The sequence below is a fragment of the Rhynchophorus ferrugineus genome, unplaced genomic scaffold, assembly GCF_030347505.1.
Source record: "Rhynchophorus ferrugineus isolate W39M unplaced genomic scaffold, kcgeb_rfMv2 rfM2, whole genome shotgun sequence".
Lineage (NCBI taxonomy): Eukaryota > Metazoa > Arthropoda > Insecta > Coleoptera > Curculionidae > Rhynchophorus > Rhynchophorus ferrugineus.
In genome coordinates this window covers 86,260,631-86,280,417 of record NW_027472581.1, presented here as the reverse complement: position 1 = coordinate 86,280,417, position 19,787 = coordinate 86,260,631, and the positions used below count along the sequence as shown (strand labels likewise).

Here is a 19,787-nt window from a genome sequence, read left to right as displayed (position 1 = left end):
TAAAAAATGATCCAATAGTTTTCCCTGATTAGAAACAGCCAGGTACTCACTGTTCGAATGAGGGCGTACGAATTAAATATTCCTTATAGTTTTTTTTTTTTGATGGAATATTTATGAACTGTTCTCACTTTCTATCAATGATATTTTTCGCTTACGCCTGAATAATACTTCTTATTATCTTTTTTGGTTACATAAATCATAAGGTGAAAACGACATTTGACGCGAAACGTAAAGACGATTCAAAGATAATTTAATATTGACATAGACACTGGCATTAAAAATATGTATCGTTTTTTTTTAAATCTGTGTATCAGGTGTATCGTTAATTCCTTCTCGGTTTTTTCGTTAATTAAAACATTATTTACAATAGATAGTTAAAATGTATTCAAAGTAGAGGACAAGATAGGGAAGCTGGGATTCAAGGCATAACATGTCAAAGACTTGTATAGGTCCATAAACATATTTATTAATACAATTATTCTTGGTAATCAGAATAGTAAATGGCAGACAACTAGGAACATTAGACAAAAGAATCTTTCATAATATTGCGAAAAGTAAGAAAAGGTATATCTACCCATCTTGCAGTATATGTCGGGTAAGATGGGGCACCCCCATCGGGTAACCTGGGGTATGAAATTCCCATACTAATTCGGTTGGCAGAGCCCACAAACATATGTGACTTCATGGTCATGATCGTCAATTCCTGCGCAGCCACAATGTGCCCTTTTATAACAATTCCAGCAAGAGAATGTATTCAAAGTAAGATAGAGCAGGACAAGACAGGGAAGCTAGGATTCAAGGCATAATAAATCAAAGACTTGTATAGTTTCATAAACATATTTATTATTAAAATTAATCTTGGTAATCAGAATAGTAAATGGCAGACAACTAGGAATATTAGACAAAAGAATCTTTCATAATATTGCGAAAAGTAAGAAAAGGTACATCTCCCCATCTTGCCGCATATTTCGGGTAAGATGAGGCACCCCCATCGGGTAACCTGGGGTATGAAATTCCCATACTAATTCGGTTGGCAAAGCCCACAAAGATATGTGACTTCACGGTCATCATCGTCAATTCCTGCGCAGCCACAATATGTCTATTTATAAGAATTCGAGTAAGCCATCGAATCTTCAGATGATTCTAAATAAAGACCTCCGCAATACAAAAATGGAATGTTTCCTTCATCACCACTTTTTAAAAAGTAATTATTTTTGCCCGTTTCCTAACATTCTTCCCTTTAATTTTAGCAGATGCACTAGATCTGAACTTTGTTATGGTGGATATTTTTTAAGACAGCCTTCTTTACATTTCGGCTTTCCGTCCTTTTCTTTTTTGACTCTTCTGCTTCGTTTTTCTTTTGCATTACCACCTCTATCTCATATAAAAGGTGATGAAGTTAAAATAACCATTTTACCATACTTTTTAGTTACCTTTGTCGTTTGTTTTGTTGGCACTGCTGATATGCTACAATTGCTTCCGCTGCTGAAGTCGTTATAGCTATGGAGACGGTGGGAGCTATCGCAACAGCTTCATTAGACGCCGCTGCAGTTTCAGTTTTCTGTGTATATGGATTCTACTACAATGTCATCGGTAGTTGAAGCCATCACTACTGTCAGGCAGGAACAGGAATGTTGATTGACGAATAGGCAATAAAGTTATTTAATTTAAAAACTAGTATGCTGTCTTACTTGAGATTAGTTTGGTATTCAGAAATATCAATTTTGGAGACGTGATTGACAGCTATACATTTCTGCATGCAGTTTAATGCGAATTTTGAAAACTGATTTGAAAATGTTCCCGTATAAAATTCAGTTAGTCCAAAAATTGCTATCGAGAGATCATGATCAACGAATTGAGTAGAGTAATGCAATCCTAAGACTGTCTAGTGAAATTGAAGATTTTTCGTCTAAATTGATAATGAACGATGAAGCCCATTTTCTTCTCAGTGGCCACATCAATCAACAAAAACAGTCGGTTTTGGGAAACACAGAATCCTCAATTAATTCATGAAATATTATTGCATCTACTAAAAACAACTGTATGATGTGATATTCATGCTGGAAACATCATTGGTCCCTATTTTTTTTTGAAAATGACCAAGGTGTTGCAGTTACTGTTACTGCTGAACGGTACCAAGACTTGATTCTTGTGCCTAAAATGGAAGAGCAAGAACTAAAGGACATGTGGTTTCAGCAAGATGGGACCAGAGTACACACAGCTCGTTCAACAATTCAATTAGTGAATGACGTTTTTTCATGAAGACCAACTTCTCGAAGTAGCGATTTAGTATGACTAGCCAGATTTCCGGATTTAACACCGGACTTTTCCTTATGGAGATTTTTAAAATCAATATTTTATGTAAATAAGCCCCAAATGATTCGACATCTTAAAGGCAACGTTCGTAACGAAATTGAAGAAATTCAACCTCAGATGTCATGAAAAATGCCTTAAAAAGAGCCGAAAGTTGCATAGCGAATCGCGGTCGTCATTAAGCCGACATAATTTTTCAATAATAACGAACAAAAATGTAAAGACCGAATAAACTTTTTATGAAAACCAAACTTATTTAACTTTTCTTTGAGCAAAGTTATAGGAAATCAAAGTGGCACCGGGACTTCTGCCCCACGTTGTATATACCCTCAGTGTTTTTTTTTTAATAAATAAGTTTTTATGTAAGATATTTGTTTTCTTTTTGTTTAAGACCCCTTGCATAAGATTTAACTTATATAGAGACAGCAACAAATGTTCCGTAGATATAGAATTCCTGTCTTATTTGCTTTAGAATGTACCTTGTATTACCACTACAAAATCAGTAAGACCTAAAATACGCTAACCACTGCTTTTCAGGTTACACAAGATTTAAAGCGCTTTTAGATTGATAGTTTTCAATAGAAAAACAACGTATAATTAGTCCCACGATAATAATAAACATTACCTGTCCACAAACTTAGTCTCGTACTTCGTTAAATTGACCATAAATATGAAATACGTTTATTGGGCTATTAAATTAGGTAATTGAATATGCATGTCGTCTTCATTTGTATATTGTTTCGAAATGGCTTAACAATTTTCAATTATTATTAAACAATTATTTAAAAGAAATAAGAATTTAAAACAATTATTTTAAAGCAAATAGGATAGAAACATGATATTAGTATATACTTATTTGACTGACCCGAACGTTAACAATTTATATTCTTAACAGCAATCATTCATAGTAATTTGTTTTTCAATTTTCTGTTATCATCTTATTTCGATTATTATTAAATTAACGCAAATTATGAATATTATAATAAATCGAATTGTATTATAATAATTTGTACAGAAACTTTAAGTTTCAAGTTATACAATAAAAAAAACAATGACAGTTTTTGAAAAACGATGACAAGAGAGAAATCAGAATATAACGTAAATTACCCACTTGCAATTAGGAAATTGATAAAAAGAAACAGACGAAAAGCTAGAAGATTGTGACAGAGAACCAGAAATGCTGTAGACAGGACAGCAGAGTGTATTAAGCCCTGAAGCAGGCAAGGATTACTCGCTATGGAAAATAACTCGAATATTTAAAAGTCCTATTATTATCGCCTATTAAAAATGATCGAAATGAATGCATTGGACATAGCGGTAAAAAAGCTGAACTATTCGCAGAACATTTAAACCGAACATATAGAATCTACAATAGATATAAATCCCGTTCATCAGTCCGATGTAGGTGAAAATCTGTTTTCTCCAATGGAAATTGCCACAGAAATTTACAACAACCTTCATCCTAAAAAGAAAACAACCTTCATCCTAAATGAAAAAGCTGCCACGAAAAGCAATAATCAAGAAACAGTACTTGGACAATTTGCCAACGACACAGGTATCATGGCAAAAGATATATCTCTGCCTAAGGTTGTAGAAAAAGTACAAGTAACTGTCAACGTGTAGCAACAACGAAGATCTGCACACTAACCTCAAAATCAAATGGACATACTATAATATACTCTATATAATCCAAGATTTCAGCTTAAAACACGAAATAAGATTGCTAAATCACAGCAACGTGGAAGTAATACAGCTGCTTCACAAAACGCAGGAAATCAAAAGATTGAAGCAAACTTATTTAGTGTATAAGTATATTCTTAACTTTTTGATGATATTGATCCCGTACTCACCTTGCCTGTGTATTAAAGCAAGTACAACAGAACAATAGTAATAAATTAATTTGTAAATGAAAATTGCACTAAAGCATATCTAATGCAAGATATAATTAATTTTGAAAATGTTAGTTTGTGTTTGACAGCCATCAACAGCAGATAACTTCTCGAATTTTAGCAAAAATAGAAAAAAGTGATTTTGGAGTGCTGATTTAAAAAAAAAATTAAAAAAAGAAATCATTAACTTGTCAAACTACCCTCGTATTTTCAAAAATAAATTAAAAAATCACATTCCTTAATAATTATAAATTTTGGGAGAATTTAACGTACATTTTCGTTTCTTCCAAACAAAAATATATTACCACAGTTAAAAAATTATCGCACTTTTCCATAAAATTTGCTATGAAATTGTTCCATACAATCACAGGTTAGAGAGAATTATGGGAATTATACTGAAATTTGCGTTGTATCGAATGGTATTATAATAATATTTATGCAATCTAATTTTTTTCCAAATAACAACTGTATTTAAAAAAATAATTGGTTTTCTGTTTGTCATATCTCAAAAATTATAATTTATAAATAATTTTAACAGAGGTTTTCATATCTTTTACCCCAAAATGCATATAAGTTGTCCTTTATTGCGCTCTTAACAAAAACTTCTATATGTTTTAGCAAAAATGTAACAAGTTAAGTCAAACCAAACATTAATAAAAAGTATTACATCCCAACCAAATATTTAACTTTCACACGCGTCACCTTTGTCCTAAACATTATATTACTTTACTCATAAAAAATGTTTCCATTTACTTGATGTTTTATGTTCTCTGAAAGTTAATTTCGTTTTATTCACTACTAAGGACATTCTCACTTTTGAATAGTATAATTCATTCAAATACGATATACAGTCATACAAGTAAGTGTCAAAAGTAAAGTCAAAATTAGACATAATTGAATAATTTAATATATCGTGCATTATCAAGTTGTCTGCGATTTAATCTATGCCGCTTATTTCCGCTTCAATTTCCATTTGTATGAAAACTGAATTAAACACATACACAACATCGATACATATTGTAATTTAAAACAAAAGATTACCAAATGTACTTTCGTTCCAAGTATAAATTCCATTAAACTACAGAAACAATGTGTTTATTGCAATAGATACCGTCTAAGTAATATTAATACTATTGTCAAAATTGTTTGTAATTAAAGCGGTGCAGCTGGTTCAGGTACGTTCTAAAATCTTAAAAAACACTTTCTTCGCAGAAATTGGCACGAACTTGCTTGACAAAACGATACACGATATCAGTCACGTAATCGGCCTGAATCAGAACTTTCTGTTATAGATATTTTTATTAATAATGTAGAAATTAAAGATATAACAATATTTAATACTGGTAACATTTAATGTTTAAAGCTTTTTAAAGTATTTAAATATAATTCACCTCATAACATTAAAACTGTATTTTCATTAGTAGTTAAATTTATGTGTCAATAAACTGTCATTATCGATAATTCTAAAATACCCAGATTTCTAGCCCGACTTGGACCTTTTAATTATACTTTTACTTAAGAAAAATGCTGAATCGTGGAAATCTGTAATGGAATAAACATGTTGAAGACCAATAGCGTTTAAAAAGATTTTTGATTCAACTTAACAGTAAACATTTACCTCAATAAATATATATTCAAGCGAAAAAATTAAAAAGATAAATTCTTAAATTGAATACTTCAAGAAATGTCAAAAGTGATAAGTTAACTTACCAACTTATTAGAGTCTCATCTTTGAATAAATAAATTTTAAGTAGATTTTATTTTGTTGGATTTCATCCATTTTCATCTAACCTTATTGAATAAGTGAATTATCGCATACTATTAAACGATTACCGAATACTATTTTAAATAGTCACCACACGTTAGGCAACCATACATTCACTATCGAGAAACCTGTCAAATGAATTAATTAACTCTAGTTTTTCCAAAAATTATGTTAAGAAATTACTAGATTATAGATGTTATCTAGTCACTTCTAATACTATATGCTATGAATACTATTTAACAACAAATGAATATAGATAAAATTGAATATTTGAATAAAAGTTCGAATGGCCGACTAGACTTTTGCGATAGTCGCGGGTTCGAATCCTGCTGAGGCATGAATGTAGTTTATCTTAGTCATGCCAGTACCCTCAAAACATTGAATCAAGTCTACATATTTTGTGCCAGTAACCAAGACTTGAGTAAGACCAGATGTCTTCTGGGGTGGTTTCTAAGTTGGTCACTGGACACTCCGTAGGCTTAATACCGAGTATCGTGATTCGGAACCTAGGTTAAACAGTAGATCTAGTCCAGCTCAACACTCGTTGGTAAAAAGAATTCTTTAAAAAATCAAATTTCAATTTTTTTCAAAAATTGTTTATAGCTATAGTGACGTAGAAAATAAGATGAACTTAATTACTCTAATTGATCAAATGAAAATAAATATTTATAGACAAGACGTGTATCACAATAAAGAAAACCGCAATATATTTAGCTTCATATCGAATTCTATTATGTTCTATAAACATTGTGGTTTTCTTAATTCAATCAATATGTTTGTCTTGACCGACAGTTGATGTGTTTAAATGTATAAACTAATATTTTCATCACAAATTTTAATTATTTATAAACTTCTATTAAACCACTAGGAAAACGCGTTATAGAAATAACGTTTTATAAACAATTAATTAAACTATTATAAATTTTTAAATTAACATATTATAAAAATAGTATTTAATGGGACAATAATAACGTATTTTTATTAATATTAATTACATTATATTACGACATCGAGTACATAAATATATTTAATAACAGTAAACAATATTGCGTTTGTTTATTAAAAGCCTATAAACAGATAGGTGTTTTTTATTTTTTTGTTCTCCGACGTTTAGTTAACGTTAAGTTAAACCTCCTTGTATGTCAAATCGGTAGGGTTATGTTTAATTTAGAAACAGAATTACTTTTATTTTGTTTATAGTTTCAGGCTCTACCAATATAGTGTTAGCGTATTATTGTGCCTTAATATGTTTTGGAGCTTGTATCCATCTTATAATGAACTGCAATTTTAACAACTCGAATGATGTATTCTAATGTTTTAATGCCCAGTTTGCGTCATATTTGCAAAAAAACAACTCTCAGAGCGATCTCAACGTCTCGTGTGAATACGAAAATAAAAAATGACGGGGGCTCGATTAACATCTTTGATAGAAACACCAAGAAGCTGCAGCGTCAAAGAGCCGCAATAGCTGAAGACGTAAATCTGTACGATTACCTGAAAGATGAAATTGGGTTTCGCTTGGCAGATAGAGTATTCGATATCAAGAGAAAATTCAAGTTGGCAGCTGACATTGGTTTGTTACAATCGCACATCAATATACTCGATATTCAATCAGTTTATTGCAGGATGTAATAGAGGATATGTCTCCAAACATATATCGCCGGAATCGGTAGAAGAGTTGATATTGTGTGATGTAAGTCAAAAAAATCTGGATACTATTCCCATAATGGACGGTATAAAAATAAAGAAACAAATTTTGGATGAAGAAAATATTGAGGTAGGCTTTGTTAAAATTGATTTCTAGACCTAACTATTGAACATGATTTCAGTTCGAACCAAATTCATTAGATTTAATTATATCGTGCCTCAGTTTGCATTGGGTAAATGATTTGCCCATGGCATTCAAAAGAATTCTGGAGAGTTTGAAAGAAGATGGTGTGTTCCTAGCCTCAGTTTTTGGTGGTGATACACTATATGAGCTTCGTTCATCTCTTCAATTAGCTGAAATGGAGAGGAAAGGCGGATTATCACCGCACATATCTCCTTTTACAGAAGTTAGAGATATAGGTAGCTTATTGACCAATGCTGGGTTTACTATGCTTACTATCGATACAGATGAGATTGTTGTTCATTATCCTACAATGTTTGAACTGATGTGGGACTTGAAAGGTAGGCAACACTTCATAATCAAAATAAACGAACGTCAAAAAAAATTAAAACTTTACAGGAATGGCTGAAAGCAACGCCGCCATAAATCGCTCATTGCATCTACAACGTGATGTTCAATTTGCTGCAGCTGCAATCTACGAACAACTGTACGGGAAAACGAATCCAGAAACCGGGAAAATGACTGTCCCCGCGACATTTCAGGTATCTAGATTTTTTGCAGCTATTGAATGACTAATAACAAATACTCTTAATAGATAATCAATATGTTGGGTTGGAAACCTCACCCGAAACAACCCCGACCAATTAAGAGAGGTACCGGCGAAGTTTCGTTAAAAGATTTATACAAATTGGATGAAATCATCAAAGAAGTTAAAACCGTTAAAGACTCGTGAAGGAATCGTTGTTGGTTTTTGTTATTACCCTACTTATCGACTGACTGGAATGTTTTATGCGTGGTTGTTTTGAAATAATGTATTTTTTTGGCCATATTTACGTATTTTGTAGAAAATAGTTATCTGTTAATAAAATACTGGTCGTCAAATGGCTTCTGTTTCATTTGGGCTGTAATATTAATGCATATATTTTTACTGTTAATGTTTAACACTATATATACAAAAATATACATCAGAATAAAAATGTCTAATCTAACCCTTTGACCGTGATGGTATTGCCAGTTTATCGAGATATATACTATTATTTATTATACTAGATTATAATTATTAAATTTACCTTTTTGTCGTCACTATAAGATAGGTTAAACCTACCAATTACTTATTAAAATAAATTGCTAATAATGTAAAATATTAATATAATCAGTTACTTTTATTATTTGATTAATAAACTTTCATAAGTAAGTTTTATTAATAATGTGATATTTAAGGAACGTGTGTTTGATTTGTAATTTGTAGTGATCAGTGTATATTATTGCCATTTGTTTGAAATTTTGATCTGTTTTTTTATAGTTTATATTTCTTGAGAGAGTTTTAACCTTTTCAATTAATTAATTCAATTGTGCTAGTATGCAGTGCTTTTGCATCGCTTGTTGATCTATTCAAGGAAATAAAAATATTAACTTCCTTCAAAATAATCAAATGTACATTTTAGTTCTAACAGAAATTATTATGTCTACTAGTAACATCATAATTCTATCAAATAAAATAACAATATATGCGGTTACAATCTAAACTCAATCAATAACAATCTAAAATATAAACAATTTTCAAAATGCTCAGGCTCATAAATGTACTTTTAATCATATGTAAATAATATCACGTGATAGGCATTGTCAAATGTCAATATTTTTGACATGGGTATGCTCATTTTAAACCAATCATAATGCTATTTGTCTGAAGTTTTCTGTCTTTTCCTCACAAACAGCTGTTTGACTTAAACAGACGCTTGTCAAGATACAAAGGATTTTTTAAGTACCTGAATTGATATAAAATGGAAATCCAAGTAATACCAAATATTTGTTAAATGTACAAGACTGTAGTTAATAAGATCTCATGAATTTAACTAGTATTAATAATGGACTGTAACCGACATAAGAAAGGTAAGATTTTTATTTATCAATTTCAGCCTTACAACTATATGAATGTTTAGATATTGGACGCGCCAGATCAACGCTGAGCGTATCTGGTGTCGATTACTATCTTAATCTGCCCGTAAGTTGCCCAGCATCTCCCGCTGTGTCCACTTTGACTCTAACCCCCGGTAGAATTAGAAATATTGATCAAGATATGGAACATTTAAAGGCTTCTAGACAAGATAATCCTTTTATACAGGTACTGAATAGCATTTTATCTCGCAGTTTTTTTTTGGTTATCATAATTGATGGCTTTTTGATCACTCATTTTTTAATAAATAATTTTAGCAATTAATAGCCAGTAGGGAAAGCCTTTTGGACACTAATTTAGAAGAAGAATCTGATAATGCAACTTTAATGTCAAAGGTAGAATGTTTTGTCCAAATTATTTATTAGATGTTGTAACATACATTACAAACAGTGTAAATGTCATTAAATATTTGTTCTATTTGCAACAGGAATTGTCCATAGACTTGGATATTGATCCCATGTCCCTACCTGAGATGCATGAACATATGATTCGAAGCCCACCACCTGTAAATTGGCCCCGGTCACCTAATTTTAGAGCTTTCCAGTTTCCAGGTGATATGGATGATACATTGCAGGTTGAAGTAAATGTAAGTATCTTATAGATTTTTCTAATTGAAATATTCTTAAATTATTATGAATACCCTTCATTTTAGAGCACCAAAGAGAAATCAAAATCAGCTGAATTAAAACCGAAGCACTCTAGCTGGGATGGTCAAGATACATCACCCTTGAAGTCATTCAAAGCCCTATATTACCATGATAAATTCTCCTTACTAACGAGTAGTTCTTTACGATCATCAGCTGAAGATAACATCCGTCTAATGGGAGAAGATTGAATGTATTCTACATTCCCCCAAATACATTCCGAAGTATATAGTGATATATCTATGAGAAAAATATTTCTAGTCATACATTAAGAGTTGTGAGTACGAAACTATATATTCTTAGTGTTCAACAAGTTAATTTCAGAAACGAATTTAATCACATTTTAATATTCCGTTCTCTAAAACTAATGTTACCTACTCAAAGTTGAATGTTTTATCCTAGTTATTTAATTCCTAGACTATAATGATTTGAGGGTTTACATGTTCCAGAGTTACATATAAGATGGGAATTGAACATAATACAGCTTAGGTATAAAAAGTTATTAAAATTTAACTTTGATTAAAGAATTGTTAGTTCAAAATTGAATCTTTTGAAAATAAAAAAGAAACAGTGATCTTATTACCTTCGTTGTTATTGCAGTTCTGTTAGTTTTTTTTTGCTTGCCAAAGAGCTAATCGATTTATTAAATAAGTTGTATCTATTTTCGGTAGTATATATTCATGTCGACTTTAAATTATTTTAACTCTATACTTTAAATTTTTCTTAAGTTTGATATTGACTCAATTGTCAACAACTCTCCCAAAGGTAATTTAATTCGCTTGTCATAAAAAGTATGGATCTTTCATGAGTTTCATTAATATACGTTCATAAACACTTTAAAATTCATGATAATACTTTAGCTGGATAAATTATTCGGATTTAACAAATTTCATCTTCTGTCAGTTAATTTGGGCAACTGAACTTGACAGAATATTTTGACATTCCAGAGTAATGTTTAAGGTGGGAATTAAACGTAAATAGTTTAGGTGTAACCGAAATTACTGATGTTCAACTTTCGTTAAATGATTGTTGATTTAAAATTAAATTTAAAAAAAAAACGAGCTTCGTTGGTTTATTATATTCGTTGATCTTGCTGGTGTTATATCTGTTTCCAATTACTTCGAAATTTCGAATCTTAGTTTATCAAATAAACATTCGTTTTCAGTTCTTTTAAAGAAGTGAACTAATTATAGATATAAATAAAACCGATATATATAGATAAAACCGGCAATATCAACCAATAAACTACAATATTTTTATTAAATATAGTTTAAATGCCTTTATTTATATTTATTTGTTACTTAAGTCCTTTATAGGTTTATCAAGTCTAATTTTCTCAAGGTTTTGCAAAACAGCATTGGATTAGTTCCTATAATCGGGATCGTAAATGTTCATGTCTTAGGTCGCTATTTAACGATAAATGAAGTAGGACAAACAATAAATATCTATTTTTCCTTTTTAATTTTCAGTTATTGTTAGTATTTTTTATAAAAAGAGTAATTTAATTCATTTGTTATAAAGTTATGGAGTTTTAACGAGTTTTATTCAGATTATTTTATAAACATTTTTTAGAATGCCTACTTTAAGAAATTTTTATTTCAACGGAATTATTTTACTTGTAGTTTTAGTATTTTACCTTAACCTTATAAATTAAGCGTATTTAGCACGTTGTTTGATCACCTGTCAGTTATTTATTTGATCACCTGTCAGTTATTTATTTTGATATAAAAAAAGAGTATAGGAGCTTTCAGTTGTTTTCAATTGTCACGAACAAAAATGGTGGCGGAACATAAAATATGGTGATATTATTACCAAAAAATGGCTGTTTTTGCAAACGCCTACTGTTACTATAAATTCTTTATTGTGATAATGGTATCAAAGATGCTAAGAACCTATTTTTATGTAACTTATTAGTTAAACGATTTAGACTGTTTCTGTATATAAGACTTATTTATTTTTATCTGTTATTTTCTATGGTACATTTAGGATATTCTCTTTTTTATTTACAAATATTAATAAGAAATTTTAAGGAATTGTTGCTGCATTTAAAGATTATCGAGGTCACATATTTAGTACAAGTGAAAAACATTCATATATTTTCAACCATATGAAATCGTATACTATATTTTACGCGTTTATATTTAGAAAACTTATGGATTGAATGTGAACCATAATATATGATGAATTAGTCAAAGCAGAAGTGGTTATAACAGCTCAACTTATATTGGCTTTATATAAAATGGAGCTTTAATTACATATATATAGTCTTTGTTCTAGATTTATAAATCATGAAACGTGTTCAGAGTTTTATCATTTCTGTTAATGTGGTATCTGGTTTAGTTTGTTAGGAAAGAAATAGCCTTATCCTTGTAATATTTATAAAAACATTCTTAAAAATTAATATTTTCAAATAGTTTCGTTTTTCATTCTGTGTTCATGTTCTGTAGTAACAATGGTACATTTTATAGTATTTATAATATTCTTACCCTATTATTGAATAATTGTGATTCAAAATAGTACGTAACTTGATACAACTATATATAAATGAGTTCAATAAATTTTTTGGTTTAATTTTAGTTTCATTCCTAATAATACTTTGTATCTGATTATGGTTCATGACATACTAGTATAAGTACAATATAGGAAACAAAGCTAATGTAATTCATATTTTACGAATGTGAATCAAGTAATCCACGTTTTCGGCATAAATGCCATTTTTCTCATATTTGTTTTACAAGTATTAATTATTTCATTCTGAGCGCAAACTCTTGTGTTAAACTCAGGTAATTTTAATCTCAAATAATGAAACATTTAAATTAAATATACATAAACAATAATTGCTATATCAGTTTCTGCTTTTCAATTATTGTAACTCTTCAAAATATGTATGATTACAATACAGTTATTAGTAAAGAAATATCAGAGAGACTAATAAAATATTTATCAAAAGAATATGGTGTATGCAATCGACACATAAGCAACATTACTATTATGTTTGAATATTTCCAGAAATAGTTATAAATTAAAAAAATTTATTGGCAATTCAGAATAATTTAAAGCCTTCTAATTGGCTGAGAAATCTTAAAAATTATTTAAATTCCGAAAGAAGAATTATCTAAAAGTTAGGTTATATACGATACAAAAAGTAAATAAACATATTTAGTAAAATCCCATCTTTTTGAAATATATCAACACACTCCGAATATTTTAGGTACTTCTTTTGAAGTACTTTTTCTCGTTACCTTTACAGTAGATTATGTCAGCATTTATGATGGATTACGAATTTAAAGTGAAAACGCAAAATGAAAGGGTAAAAGTGGAAGATTTGTTCGACTACGAGGGTTGTAAAGTCGGTAGAGGGACCTATGGACACGTTTACAAGGGCAGACGAAAAGACGGTTCGGATAATCGAGACTACGCCTTGAAACAAATAGAGGGTACCGGCTTGTCTATGTCAGCATGTCGAGAAATAGCAGTAAGAATTTCTTTCTAAGTAAAGATAATGTGCAATTTTAGTGACTGTTCTTTATTTCGAATTTTAGTTGCTTCGTGAATTGAAGCACCCAAATGTAATAAACTTAGTTAAAGTTTTTCTGTCACATAATGATCGCAAGGTCTGGCTTATGTTTGACTTTGCTGAACATGATTTATGGCATATAATCAAGTTTCATAGAGCTGCTAAAGCCAATAAGAAACCTGTCATGGTGCCTAAGGGAATGGTGAAATCTTTATTGTATCAGATTCTTGATGGAATACATTATCTACATTCAAACTGGGTACTGCACAGGGACTTAAAACCAGCTAATATATTGGTTATGGGTGAAGGCCCTGAGAGGGGTAGAGTGAAAATTGCTGATATGGGATTTGCTAGGTTATTTAATGCTCCTTTAAAACCGTTGGCTGATTTGGATCCAGTTGTGGTAACATTTTGGTACAGAGCTCCTGAACTGTTGTTAGGTGCCAGACATTATACTAAAGCTATAGGTATAATATTTAGTATGATTTTATAATTATATCTATTAATTTCCATTGTTTCAGACATCTGGGCTATTGGATGTATTTTTGCTGAGTTACTAACTTCAGAACCAATTTTTCATTGTCGCCAAGAAGATATTAAAACTAGCAATCCATATCATCATGACCAACTCGACCGAATTTTTAATGTTATGGGTTTTCCACATGAGAAAGATTGGGAAGATATTAAAAAAATGCCTGAACATCCCACACTGTTGAAGGACTTTAAAAAATCAAAGTAAGATTTTATTGTGTTACTCAACTACCTCAGTTTTTTTGCTGTGGTAATCACTTATTCCTTACATTTTTTGATAATCAGTTATATACAAGGTATTTTTGTTTTTTTTATGTCTTTCAAACTAAAATGCTTTTCACTTTAGTGCTTGAAGGTAAAGAGTCGAATTTGTCAGATTCACACAATTCGTAATGAAAAAATTATTTTCCAATTTCATTACTTCATTGATAATGATATGTAACTTTAAAACCATCTCTTAGAAATACATTATTTATTTTAGTTATGTCAACTGCTCATTGGTAAAGTACATGGATAGGCATAAGATTAAGCCTGATAGTAAAGCATTTCCTTTACTTCAAAAGCTGTTGCTAATGGATCCTAATAAAAGAATCACATCCGAGCAGGCTATGCAAGATCCCTACTTTGCCGAGGATCCGTTACCAACACAAGATGTTTTCGCAGGTAATACAAACATTTGGAAACATATTTTTTGGTATATATTATGATGAGATAGGTTGTCCTATACCTTATCCAAAACGCGAGTTTTTAACCGATGATGATCAAGAAGAGAAATCCGAAAATAAACAAAGACAGAATCAGCCTCAACAGCAGCAACCTCAGCCACAACAGTCCCAACAACAAAACCAGCAACAGCAACAACAACAATCCAATCAACAGGACAATCATCCTGCTAAACGAGTGAGACTATCGGGACCACCAGGTCATCCTGGTCAAGTTAATTCACAGGTTAATTAACTCTGAACTATACTCAATTATTTTATTTTAGTTTATCATTAATTTACAGCCAATGCAGATGTCCCAACAACAAGAGTTCCATCAACAACAAATGATGTATAATAGTAACACACAGCAACAGCAACAAAACTTCCAGCAAAGATTTTAACATAGATAAGATATTTATAGAATTATCAGCTTCCATAAAAATATGTAATCATTAAGTATATCAAAATGAATGTGTCTCATTTCACTATACAAATAAATGATCCAAGTAGCAATTATTAATTATTTGTAGTTTTTAAAATAAATATTTTATTGTTGCTCTATTTATGTTATGTATATTCTGTTAGTTTCTTTTATTTTTTCTGGCAAGATTATCTGTCATTTTCATTTGTTTTATATTGTTACTGCTAATTAAAAGACAGCAATAAATTAATAAAGCTCAATTCATTTTCAAATAACATAACTATCTTCAGATCTAAAATATACTATGTTGACAATTATTTAATTATTATGCTTCTTGATTCTTCTGGCTGCTTTTTAATCTTGGAATAACTATTAATGCTGATATATAAAACATGTTTATGAAAATATAACTATTCGTCCAAAAAGATCCAAAATAACTTTATCCTTTGTGTTTGGAAGATTTTATTTGCAAAGCCAATTATACATCCCGGTAATGTCAAATATTCATTAAAAAACCAGATTTATTTATTCCACATAATTGTGGCTGCATTTAAACAATATTGTAAAACTGAAAATAGTCAAAACTTTTGTTATTGATTCAGACCTAACTTTATTTATATCATTACATGGGAAACAATAAAAACTGAAAAATACATATATATTTTAGTTTATTTTGAAAATAATGTACAAATTTAAGAAGCAGCAGCAGAGTTGGAATTTGGTCCTCGTCTGCGTCCAAAGGATGCTACAACGTTGACAAACCTTCTATTGTACTGAATGCGCCTTTTAGCCCTGCCGGTCTTCTTCTTTTTCTTCTCTTGTTTCTCAACTTTGGGTGTTTGACCCTTTACTTTACCTAATTACATTTAATGGTGTTAATTATTGTACAATTATGAAAAAGTTAAATTTGTAATGTGTGACACTTTCTATAATTGCTTGAAAATGATTCCCAAACAACTTCAAACAGCTCAAGGATGTTATAGCAAGTATCAGGAAGGTCTTTAGTTAAAAACCACTAAAAATCTGCTGTTGCTTGCATTACAAATAATTTGAAAACTTAGTAGTACATACCAGCACGAGCCAAGGATCCATGAACTTTACCACCAGGTAAACCAACAGTCAATTCAATATCAGTTTGTTCGAATGCAGAAACAGAACTATCATCAGAGACTGGACAACCAGCAGCATATAAAAGGATATCTGAAACTTTAAGGCCCTCCAGTGAAGCAATTTGTTGCTGAAAAAGAATTTTAAGTATAAAGAAACACCGAATACACCAAAATAATACTGTTATCGCTATTGCGTTAAAACTTATCATCCTCCCTCCACTCAGTAACTCAAATAATATTTTTCACAAAGTAATATAACCTCTAAGGACTATACATATATTTACCTTGATTTCTCCAATAGTTTCGGAACCCTGGCATTCCAGAACATGGGTAGATTGACCACGGAAACACAACTGCATTTTGAATGCTATAGAAAAATAATTAGTTAGAAAAACCACATGTGAACTATATTTTATGAAATATCAATTGTTCCAGCTTATAAACAATTTTTATAGATTACTACTGATAAAAATGAAATCGGCAACTATAGATATTTATGTAGAATTAAGATATTCTTACTTGTGACACCAAAAAACTTTTAAAATATCAAAAAAAATTTAATACCTTTAGCACACACGAACGTCAAAAAAGAAAGAACTGTAGAGCTGACAAACCGAAAATACTTTGAGCATGCGCAAGTATATAGGAAACGGAAATCTTCAAAGTTATATGGGCTAAATCGATAGTGTAGTCATAAAATTATCGATAATTTAATATATTTTCTAATAAATACAAATTTTTAAGAAATTAATAGTTTATGTAATGATATTTTCTGCAATTAATACATATCTTTAGTTCAATTTCTATTTGTCAATACTGCAGAATGGCATTTCAATTATCATGAAATAACTTTAATAAAATGTAATAGATTAATTGATTTTATTATTTTCCGGCCCAGAAAATAAGTTGGATGATTATATATTAGTGCAAAAAATTATTATAATCGGTATTATGCCGCTGTCTATATAAATATTTATTAATTATACTTTATAGCTGCAAATTTAACCTTTGTTTTCAACGATTCCAAATAGTTATTATTAGGGCGCTTTGTAACATTTGTATTATAACCAGAGTGATAACATCTTTATTAATAAATGACTAGGTGAAAAATACATTATAGGCACTTTATAATTTTGAAAATGGGTCAAAACAAAAACAAATTGACGAAAATTTATATAACTTTAATATAAATAGTCCTGTTTAGTATGAAATAAAAATCTAACATTTTTTAAAAACACTATACATAAGTATTCCAGTTACTACCATCTTCTGGCATTAAATTATTTGTAACTAACAAAAAAATGTCTAAAATCCACCATATCCCTACACCACCGAGAGTTAACAATTTGCCCACTGCTGTTCCTGTTTGTCCTAGACAAAAACGATCCATACCAAGGAATCCTAGCAATATACTGTATAATAAAGTAGTGGTAAAGTGATGATTTGAATATTTTATGCAAGGTACACCATCTTTAAGAAACGTACGATTTCCATAACATTCTATTTTATCCAATGCCCTACAAATTATTTTTGTTCTTGCTACGTCTTCATATCTAACCCCTCCAAATTTGAGACAGCCATAGCCCAAATCTTCGAAAGCAGTTTTGTTTCCTTTGTGATCAACTGGATTATCGCAATCTATAAACTCCCAAGATAGATAAGAACATTTCACTAAAGGACCTAAAGGATTAAACTTTTGCGGATTTTCACTGGTTGATTCGCACTTAAATGCAGATAGAGTCAGTATTAGAAAGATTACAGCAGACATAATATCAATTTTCAGTAATCATCTTTTACAAAGTTACCCTGCAGTTACGTTTTGCAATGTTGTATTATAAATCACAGAATAGGTAGTACCCAATGAATAGTATTTCAGTATTTTGTGGTTATAAATACATAAACAGAAAAAACTTATAAAGATATGAAAAACAAACAGCTGTCTGTTAGTAAGGAATGCCGAAAAAATATCGATATACCGAAATATTTGATAGACAATATTTATCGAGAATACTTCCCAAACATTTTTAAAATGTTTATTTTTAAAAACGTTTAAAATTGGTACTTAAATTTAATATTTAATTGGATTCTTTTTTGGTACATTTGGGTACTTAATAAAAATAAGGTGTTATGAAAATATAGGTTCACTATAAATAATTTTACATTATATCTTTATAGATGTTTTTGTTAAATTTCTCTATTGTATCGATTTTTCTGTACATCGATTCATCGATATTTTTTACTGCGGCGTCTACATCCCATCATTTACGTTTACTTATAGCGGTGGGAATTATCGAATAGAAATTATAGGAACATTCATTATTTAAAAAGTAGACAATTGAAATACTCTTTACTCTATTACAGTTATTTCTAAAAAAATGATTTTTTATTTATAATATCTAATGAAAAACTCTGATGGCTTCAACAAACTTGAAAAAAAACTAGACTTAATCAGAAGAATAAAAATTAGTTGCTATAGTAACAGTTACAGTGGTTTTCAGTTACTAATTTTTATTTTGTATGTAGTTTGTTTGTACTGAGTAATTTACTATTTATCAATTAAGATTTGTTTCGTTTTACTCAATTAAAACGATAAATAATCATTAGAAATAGGATGGTCTGAAAGTCACTATATTAACATGCTTTTTATTTTACAAACAAGGCATAAATCTATATATATTTACCTATCTTTATATACATTTAAGATATCTACATGTTCATATATGAGAAAAAGAGTAAGAAGAGAAAAAGCAATGACTAGAAAAATAGTAAGAAATAAAATATTAGAACAAATTCTTTGGATAAAAAAAAACAGTTAATATCCAAATATTGGATCCAACCCTATGTTTAATTTATATCCATGCGCCATCTATTCGAGTTTAACGTAAACGTTACAGATTACTGTTTTATTTAAAATTCAATCTATTATAGTGTGTATATTGTTTTTAATATATTCGAATTTCATTTTAAGTAAAATTTACGTTTATTCCTATTATAGAAGGAAACCTGTATATAATATATTCATTAATAGTATTGTGAAATTATTAACTGATAGAAACATATTATGATTCTAGTGCACTGTATATTTATTCAAATATTCATTGTCAAATTC

General features: G+C 29.9%; 5 protein-coding genes and 2 long non-coding RNA genes across 11 annotated transcripts; 4 read left to right on the top strand and 3 right to left on the bottom strand.

Annotated features, from left to right (window-relative positions):
* Nucleotides 1-676: 676 nt before the first annotated feature.
* On the top strand, nucleotides 677-1,770 carry LOC143190706 (uncharacterized). The gene is made up of 2 exons (XR_013004322.1): nucleotides 677-820; nucleotides 1,251-1,770. It is a non-coding gene; the product is annotated as an uncharacterized LOC143190706 (long non-coding RNA).
* LOC143190705 (uncharacterized) lies at nucleotides 819-2,338 on the bottom strand. The gene is made up of 2 exons (XR_013004321.1): nucleotides 1,434-2,338; nucleotides 819-1,378 (listed from the first exon to the last, which is right to left on the bottom strand). It is a non-coding gene; the product is annotated as an uncharacterized LOC143190705 (long non-coding RNA).
* A 3,944-nt stretch (nucleotides 2,339-6,282) lies between these two features.
* On the top strand, nucleotides 6,283-8,677 carry LOC143190702 (arginine-hydroxylase NDUFAF5, mitochondrial). Of its 3 annotated transcripts, none has more exons than XM_076395198.1 (6): nucleotides 6,283-7,117; nucleotides 7,168-7,540; nucleotides 7,593-7,744; nucleotides 7,797-8,136; nucleotides 8,195-8,337; nucleotides 8,391-8,677. In XM_076395198.1, exons 2-6 carry the CDS (start codon nucleotides 7,267-7,269, stop codon nucleotides 8,526-8,528), a joined length of 1,047 nt encoding a protein of 348 aa, XP_076251313.1. In that variant the 5' UTR covers nucleotides 6,283-7,117; nucleotides 7,168-7,266; the 3' UTR covers nucleotides 8,529-8,677. The 3 variants fall into 3 exon arrangements, with proteins under 3 accessions (XP_076251313.1, XP_076251314.1, XP_076251315.1); XM_076395199.1 differs by having other exon boundaries at nucleotides 6,391-7,117; nucleotides 7,174-7,540; XM_076395200.1 differs by having other exon boundaries at nucleotides 6,416-6,514.
* Nucleotides 8,678-9,501: 824 nt separating this feature from the next.
* On the top strand, nucleotides 9,502-12,967 carry LOC143190703 (uncharacterized). Of its 2 annotated transcripts, XM_076395202.1 has the most exons (5): nucleotides 9,502-9,688; nucleotides 9,739-9,920; nucleotides 10,010-10,087; nucleotides 10,180-10,338; nucleotides 10,405-12,967. In XM_076395202.1, the coding sequence occupies exons 1-5, from the start codon at nucleotides 9,664-9,666 to the stop codon at nucleotides 10,585-10,587; spliced, it is 627 nt and encodes a 208-aa protein (XP_076251317.1). In that variant the 5' UTR covers nucleotides 9,502-9,663; the 3' UTR covers nucleotides 10,588-12,967. The 2 variants fall into 2 exon arrangements, with proteins under 2 accessions (XP_076251317.1, XP_076251318.1); XM_076395203.1 differs by lacking the exon at nucleotides 10,010-10,087 and having other exon boundaries at nucleotides 9,518-9,688.
* Nucleotides 12,968-13,509: 542 nt separating this feature from the next.
* On the top strand, nucleotides 13,510-16,226 carry Cdk8 (Cyclin-dependent kinase 8). Its single transcript, XM_076395197.1, has 6 exons — nucleotides 13,510-13,871; nucleotides 13,939-14,380; nucleotides 14,435-14,648; nucleotides 14,926-15,107; nucleotides 15,160-15,392; nucleotides 15,451-16,226. Exons 1-6 carry the CDS (start codon nucleotides 13,653-13,655, stop codon nucleotides 15,547-15,549), a joined length of 1,389 nt encoding a protein of 462 aa, XP_076251312.1. The 5' UTR covers nucleotides 13,510-13,652; the 3' UTR covers nucleotides 15,550-16,226.
* Nucleotides 16,221-17,311, bottom strand: RpS30 (Ribosomal protein S30). 2 transcript variants are annotated; one of them, XM_076395204.1, is made up of 4 exons: nucleotides 17,243-17,311; nucleotides 16,963-17,045; nucleotides 16,641-16,806; nucleotides 16,221-16,425 (listed from the first exon to the last, which is right to left on the bottom strand). In XM_076395204.1, exons 2-4 carry the CDS (start codon nucleotides 17,035-17,037, stop codon nucleotides 16,262-16,264), a joined length of 405 nt encoding a protein of 134 aa, XP_076251319.1. In that variant the 5' UTR covers nucleotides 17,038-17,045; nucleotides 17,243-17,311; the 3' UTR covers nucleotides 16,221-16,261. The 2 variants fall into 2 exon arrangements, with proteins under 2 accessions (XP_076251319.1, XP_076251320.1); XM_076395205.1 differs by having other exon boundaries at nucleotides 17,198-17,293.
* A 532-nt stretch (nucleotides 17,312-17,843) lies between these two features.
* On the bottom strand, nucleotides 17,844-18,598 carry amrt (TM2 domain-containing protein 2 amaretto). The gene has a single exon (XM_076395196.1). It carries the CDS (start codon nucleotides 18,444-18,446, stop codon nucleotides 17,916-17,918), a length of 531 nt encoding a protein of 176 aa, XP_076251311.1. The 5' UTR covers nucleotides 18,447-18,598; the 3' UTR covers nucleotides 17,844-17,915.
* Nucleotides 18,599-19,787: the final 1,189 nt, after the last annotated feature.

What these genes read in the sequence shown, in the direction of transcription:
- LOC143190702 (XM_076395198.1), top strand. Translation starts at nt 7,267, where the DNA reads ATGATGTATTCTAATGTTTTAATGCCCAGTTTGCGTCATATTTGCAAA. An exon ending in TGGATGAAGAAAATATTGAG is followed by an intron (nt 7,745 to 7,796) that starts GTAGGCTTTGTT and finishes ACATGATTTCAG; the next exon opens with TTCGAACCAAATTCATTAGA. An exon ending in ACTGATGTGGGACTTGAAAG is followed by an intron (nt 8,137 to 8,194) that starts GTAGGCAACACT and finishes AAAACTTTACAG; the next exon opens with GAATGGCTGAAAGCAACGCC.
- RpS30 (XM_076395204.1), bottom strand. Translation starts at nt 17,037, where the DNA reads ATGCAGTTGTGTTTCCGTGGTCAATCTACCCATGTTCTGGAATGCCAG. An exon ending in AAACTATTGGAGAAATCAAG is followed by an intron (nt 16,807 to 16,962) that starts GTAAATATATGT and finishes ATTCTTTTTCAG; the next exon opens with CAACAAATTGCTTCACTGGA. An exon ending in TGGATCCTTGGCTCGTGCTG is followed by an intron (nt 16,426 to 16,640) that starts GTATGTACTACT and finishes AAATGTAATTAG; the next exon opens with GTAAAGTAAAGGGTCAAACA.
- amrt (XM_076395196.1), bottom strand. Translation starts at nt 18,446, where the DNA reads ATGTCTGCTGTAATCTTTCTAATACTGACTCTATCTGCATTTAAGTGC.
- LOC143190703 (XM_076395202.1), top strand. Translation starts at nt 9,664, where the DNA reads ATGGACTGTAACCGACATAAGAAAG. An exon ending in CTGTAACCGACATAAGAAAG is followed by an intron (nt 9,689 to 9,738) that starts GTAAGATTTTTA and finishes ATGAATGTTTAG; the next exon opens with ATATTGGACGCGCCAGATCA. An exon ending in CATTGCAGGTTGAAGTAAAT is followed by an intron (nt 10,339 to 10,404) that starts GTAAGTATCTTA and finishes CCTTCATTTTAG; the next exon opens with AGCACCAAAGAGAAATCAAA.
- Cdk8 (XM_076395197.1), top strand. Translation starts at nt 13,653, where the DNA reads ATGTCAGCATTTATGATGGATTACGAATTTAAAGTGAAAACGCAAAAT. An exon ending in ACATTATACTAAAGCTATAG is followed by an intron (nt 14,381 to 14,434) that starts GTATAATATTTA and finishes CCATTGTTTCAG; the next exon opens with ACATCTGGGCTATTGGATGT. An exon ending in AACACAAGATGTTTTCGCAG is followed by an intron (nt 15,108 to 15,159) that starts GTAATACAAACA and finishes ATGATGAGATAG; the next exon opens with GTTGTCCTATACCTTATCCA.